Source organism: Hyalella azteca, unplaced genomic scaffold (genome assembly GCF_000764305.2).
Source record: "Hyalella azteca isolate HAZT.00-mixed unplaced genomic scaffold, Hazt_2.0.2 contig9753, whole genome shotgun sequence".
NCBI classification, from domain to species: domain Eukaryota; kingdom Metazoa; phylum Arthropoda; class Malacostraca; order Amphipoda; family Hyalellidae; genus Hyalella; species Hyalella azteca.
In genome coordinates, this window is record NW_025939815.1 from 85,713 (window position 1) to 92,187 (window position 6,475).

The window sequence follows — 6,475 nt, forward strand, 5'->3', positions numbered from 1 at the left end:
AGTATAACATTAGTCAACAAATTGTTCATATTTTGCCCATTACACTTTTAGTAAGGATTGAACAATCTAACGTGAAGTGCTCAAGGGAAATTTTATGTAATTGATACGACGTGTCGAATAAAAATTGTTCATCATCGGGCAGAATGAAAGTCGTTTTCCAGGACGAGATCCCAGCTTTAAACACACAAACTTCAGGATTGCTTAGGACTTTGATATTAAACTCACTCTGAATTCAATTAATAATTTCCAGGTTCCATCCATGAAGTGCTCAACATTATTACTTATGTAATAATCCCAAAATCTTAATGATAAGCGTTGCCAAACCTTCATTTAACTTTGTAATGAATAATAATGTAAAAGGTTACGATTCTATTATAGAGCGGAAGTGGTAGGTCTGTTCTATTTAAAGTTTTCGTGCCCCTCTTGTTTACAGTTTCTGATAATTATAGTACTGGCGTTTAAGGAGACTTAATTGGTTTGTTGGATGATGGTTTCAATTTTAGATACCTGGCGAATAACAAACTGGTTGAGATTGGCAATTCTTATTTTCCACCTAAGTCATACCAATCCATAGAAATAATGTATTCATCGTAAACACAATATTGAGGGTTTTTCACACATATATTTAATTTGGTTGATAATGGGTAAGACTAGCCCACGTATTACACCTAAAAATAAGCGTAACAAGTTAACAATAACAGATACATTAAATCTTTGATTGGGGACACACAATTTTCGTGGACATATGGAAGTGCAAGTCAGTGAGATGTGTGTAAAATAACGGATTGTTCAGGCGAGTGCAATCTTTAGTCCCTTGGCAGAGAACAGTATATGTACGACCACAGATCAATTATTGGTAAAAATGTTCCAGGATGTGACAAGTTAAACTTTATTAAACATTCAATTTAAATAGATTGTACCGATTTGTTCTGTCTCTATCAAGTTTAATTGCCTAGCAGAGTTGATTCGATAAAACCAGATCAAGCACAATAATTTGCACATTCAAATAACGTTAATACTGAAAAACGCAGAAGTGTTGAGTGCGCACATACCTCTCACAATGCAGTTTAGTGGATACGACCAGGCTAGCATACAACTACTTCATCAGAACGCACTCAATTTTACAACATTCCGTTGAACAATTCCCGAAATAAATCCCGATTGATGCGGGGTTCCCCGAACGAAGCGGAAACTTCCGTTCGGAGATCGGGTATCATAGAAAGCGTGCTAATGCGCGAGGCGCCGGTTTTCCCTTCCTGAAACACCTGTGGTAATGTACTTTTCCCGCGTGACACGAGAATACAAATATGATCATATCAGAACCTAGTGCCAATAATATTAAGCTGCTCTACTCGTATATGCGAATATAATACAGGGTTATTACAAATGATGAACTCAATTTATTAAATTCGGATTTATTAAGGCATATCTTGAAATGAACAATTTATAAACCAATGAAAAGAGAAAGAATCAATTTTTTTACTTTTTAAGTAATGTTCAATATGTCCCTTTTGTACTGCGCGGCAAACATCTAAACGGGAGCCACACTAGCTCGTCCCACACACGAGAAAGCATATCTTCTGTTACTACGTGCACCGTAGTAGTGATACGATTCTTCAGATCAACCAGAGTTGCTGGTAGAGGCGGGACGTAAACAGAGTTGCTGGTAGAGGCGGGACGTAAACAGAGTTGCTGGTAGAGGCGGGACGTAAACAGCTTCCTTGACGTAACCCCATAAGAAATAGTCACATGGGGTGAGATCAGGTGATCTCGGCGGCCAGAAGTGTAGAGCCAGATCTGCATTTCCTATGCGTCCAAGGCCCAAAGCTTCGAAAGTGACTGATTCAAAAGGCTCCCGTTTGGATGTTTGCCGTACATTTATACGAGTTTATATGTAAACAAAATTTTCAATTTTTATATTTCCATTGGTGTATAAATTATCCTTTGCTAATTGATACTCGAATAATTACGAATTTATTAAATTTTGTTCATCATTTAGAATAACCCTGTATTATGAAATAGCCATCATAGTCTATGTGTAGCTGCTCAAATATTGTTATGCATATAATGTTATGGAAATGAAAGCGGTGAGTTGCATTTGCATCTTTTCCTCAAACAACTCGCAGCAATTGACGCGTCGCACGATAACAACTTTGAATAAGAACGTTGTCTGCGTATCAAGAGATTTGGTGCGTATTGTTTTTTGCCAAACATGTGAAATTATGTCATTTCAATACATAATTATCAAGTTCTTTCTCTTCTAATTTGTAGCTACCTAACTTATACCATGCGAATCAAGAACAATTTTGTTATTTACACAAGAATCAAATAAAACTTATGATTTACGTACAATACCTGAAAATGGCAACTTGGAAATTTTTATTCAAAATCAAATTCATTGTGGGCCTATTTTGCAATTTATACGCAGAATGGAGCTCTTATATTTAAAAACACTGGCCGAAACAGTAAATCTTGGCATTTACTCTATAATCTATTCATATTAAAATAAATATGGGCTTGTGTGTTAGTGTTATGTATTTGTTATGTATTATTTCCAACTTGTAGTGGAAATCTTGGAGAATACTGAGACGAAATGGTCGGTTCAAATACTTCGCAATTTCCCGCATTGAAATTACTCGAATTTACATTATTTTAACGGGAAATATCGATACATAACAATGTATTCCAGGAAATCCGCAATACGAAAATGGAAGAATTAATTTTTTAGTCATGTAGGCATGCAGCTTTTTGTCATTTTCAACCTTCCAGTTATTGTACTGTAATAATTTTATTATATGCCAAATGGCTAACTAACAGGCGCTTGCCAAATGGCTAACTAACGATTTTGGCAAATATTAATGTCCCTCGTTTGCTTGAATCGCAAATTTACTAGAAACTTAAATGCATAGAAAATTTCACAAAAGTTAATCATATCTATACAGGAAACGTTTCAGAATCCGTCTCCATCGTGAGTTCGAAAAATTCTAGAATGCAGGTATACTTGTTACAACTTGCATTCTAGAAATTTCGAGCTGACGATGGAGCTGGACTCCGAAATTTTTTCTATGAAGACTATGGAGTTTAGTCGAATTTTCTTGGTTTTCGAATTTCTAACGATTTTAGCAATAGCAAATTAGAAAATGTAGTCAGAATTCTGAATAATTGTAGTTAATTATTTTGGACATGTAAATGGTACATGCAGCATGAAGCTGCGATAAATAACAATTCACGCCCTCCTGAATTACAACATTCATCGAACAACTAGCCCTTGTTTACACTTGAATGTTAACAGAATGGAGTCAATACCGAGATGTAAATCTAATGTTGATATTTTTGGGACTTGAATAAACTTCCGGGCCTGCACCCATACGGCACGCTTGAAATATTGCGTTTACACACGCAGTGAAAGCCGTAAAAATTCTAATACATTATATTGGTAAATAAAATACACAAATAATGTGAGTCAATAGCCTGTTATAGAAAATAAGACTTCTTTTTCGCCCCTAGGGTATTGCCAACTCCTCATGGGAGCTGCTGCGCTTAGTCGGTTTTAGCTTCACTTTAATCCTGGGATTACATCTCTTCAAAATTTTAATTTATTAACGTACATTTTAGCATTAATAAATGAATTTCAGATGCATTTGCGTCTCATGGCATTTACTATCTTAATTGCTGTCTTTTATGTTGTTCTCCGATAATAAGAATTTGGGAGTTACAAGCACATAGATGAGAATGTCGAATAGTATACAGTCAACAGGAAAGTCTTTGTTTATTTCATAAACGACAAGCCGATAATAGCAGCTGAACGGAGTTTCATGAGTGAAATACTCCCGGTGTGTGTGGGAATCATTTGCCTACTTGTTATGGAGTTTCAACAGTTTTTCTAATTGACGCGCAGAATTCTTGTTTTCTCCAAGGAATGTGCAGAATCAGCATTTTAAGACACGACTGACAGCAGCTTTGAGCCTCCATGCAGCTGTGCAGTATCGAGCGCCTATAAAGCAATAACACTGCCACGAAACGTCACTTTACAGAACATTGCACTCAATTAATATATGAATCAACTTATTGTTAATTTAAAGCGAGCCTATTAATTGGTACGAATTCCTGCAAGTAGGATTATAGTCGTTATGTTAATAGAGACTGAGAAATAGTCCTAAAAATGTTATGTTCCAGCCGCATCGTACCAGAATTTGACGTTGATATTTACAGCAAAATATAGTCAGATAGTAGAGCTTGCATATTGCTATGAATTTTATCTTTGATGACACCTTACCTACGAAGGGGCCTGATATCAGAATTATCGAAAATTATATAATTCTGAAAGAAAGCATGATACTGTTGAGCTACATAATTATGTACATACCAAGGACTACTACACACAGGACATGCATAGCCTATGTCCAGCCTCTGCTAGCAGAGGCGATCGCCTACACTATGAAAATGCTGGTGTTTTAGTGGCATCAACAAATGATATGCCCATAATTGTTTCATACAATAGTATTACAATGTGTGTAGTAGTCCTTGGTCAGAACCATAGACTTTTTGCCAGTTTTGAAGTTCAAAATTTTGTACTAAGCAAAGTAGGTACCATTTTCCTGCCTTCATACACTGATAAAAAAAATATTTAAATAAAAAACAACAGCATTTTCATAGTGTAGGCGATCGCCTCTGCTAGCAGAGGCTGGACATAGGCTATGCATGTCCTGTGTGTAGTAGTCCTTGGTACATACGTTATTCGTATGGTAGCATTTTTTTTAATTACGGGTGTAGAATTATAGCTCAGCCACCCACGCGGTCCTTGATTGGCCACAACTCTACGCGACAGCATCGAAATATATGAGATCTCCTCAGGTCAATAATTCATTAATTAGATAAAATAACTGTCTAATATCACCGTCTTCGCTGTTAAACCATAATTTCGTAGAAATTTATTATTAAATTTATACATTTCGAATTCTACCGTTAAAAAATAATCTTAATTACTGAATTCTACCGTTTCTGAAATATGTTAATTACTGCCGCATTTTCATAAACTAGGTCTGAGAAAAGTTTCTAAAGAGAAAAGGTAATAAATATAGAGTTTATTAGAGTTTATGCCTGCGGTATAAACTCTTTAATATATAAATTCAATTAGTAATGCGCAAGCATTAACGAAATTATTTTATCTCTCTTATTTTACGGAGATGAAGAACTGAATGAGTTGCCTTGATTGAAAGACTTATCACTGACCTGGGTTAGCCGCCGTAGCACCTGTTGTTCTCTGGTCTTGTTATCACTGACCTGGCGAAGCCGCCGTAAAAGCCGCCGTAGCACCTGTTGTTCTCTGGTCTTGTTATCACTGACCTGGCGAAGCCGCCGTAACACCTGTTATTCTCCTCGTCTTGTTATCACTGACCTGGCGAAGCCGCCGTAGCACCTGTTGTTCTCTGGTCTTGTTATCACTGACCTGGCGAAGCCGCCGTAGCACCTGTTGTTCTCTTGTCTTGTTATCACTGACCTGGCGAAGCCGCCGTAGCACCTGTTGTTCTCTGGTCTTGTTATCACTGACCTGGCGAAGCCGCCGTAGCACCGGTTGTTTTCCTCGTCGCCGGGCGTGCAGCGGCCCGAGTACACGTTGGTCTGCTCAAAGCGCGCGTGCACGTCGTTGACGTGTAGGATGCTCAGCGTGAACTCCTCGCCGGACGTCTGGCCCGCGCTGGGGCCCATGTTGACTGCCAGTACAATGATTACGACGAAGATTTTTGGGACTGAATGTGTCCTCGGGTCGAGGGGAGATGAAATGTACATTGTTTGGAATGTCCTTCTTAACTTATTTTTATATGCGATTTTAATTTGGAGGAATGTTGTGAATGTTTTTACATCAGATTGTTCTTGGAGGCATAGTATGTATTAAAAATTGGACTAGTTCAATCAATATTGATTAAATTATTCACACATGATACCATGTTCATGATGGATGTTATTTTATCACTGATGCTCTATGATCGAAACGAATTTATCGATCGAATGTCTTAAAATTCTACACCGCGAAACCCGGCAGCTCAGTGATCTCAGGTTCAGCAAGCCCAGCACACGTCCACTCAGCTCAACGCTCAACACGCGACTGACCCTCAGTTCAACGAACAACCACTGAACCGCCTGCAAGCCTGCAACGAGTTGGCAACTCAGCGTCCTGTGTGGCGTAAATTCAAAGTCAACCTTTACAGAGCTAAGTCTTGCCTAAAGGCCATAGGTAACAGCAATTGTAATTTTCCATTAGATGATTCTAGTCGCATATTATTTTGCTGCCAGAGATGAGTGTGATTTTGATTTCATTATTTTAAATAGTCATTAAATGTGTATAATTAATATTATAATAATTCTATAAAATTCTAATATTATATATATATTACAAAATATGTATAGAATATTAGGTTTTTGTTAGTATGACCAGTGGTTTGCTTGGCGTTATGAACACCATCGAAATATATAC

The 6,475-nt window shown here is 37.4% G+C and overlaps 1 protein-coding gene across 1 annotated transcript in view; it reads right to left on the reverse strand.

The window, feature by feature from the left end:
* Positions 1-6,092, reverse strand: part of LOC108664799 (snake venom 5'-nucleotidase) — a 34,016-nt gene extending 27,924 nt beyond the window's left edge. Inside the window, exon 1 of the mRNA XM_018151492.2 lies at positions 5,552-6,092. Within this exon, the coding sequence (XP_018006981.2) occupies positions 5,552-5,790 (239 nt within the window). The 5' untranslated portion in view covers positions 5,791-6,092. The remainder of the gene's footprint in view (positions 1-5,551) is intronic.
* Between the last annotated feature and the right edge of the window lie 383 nt (positions 6,093-6,475).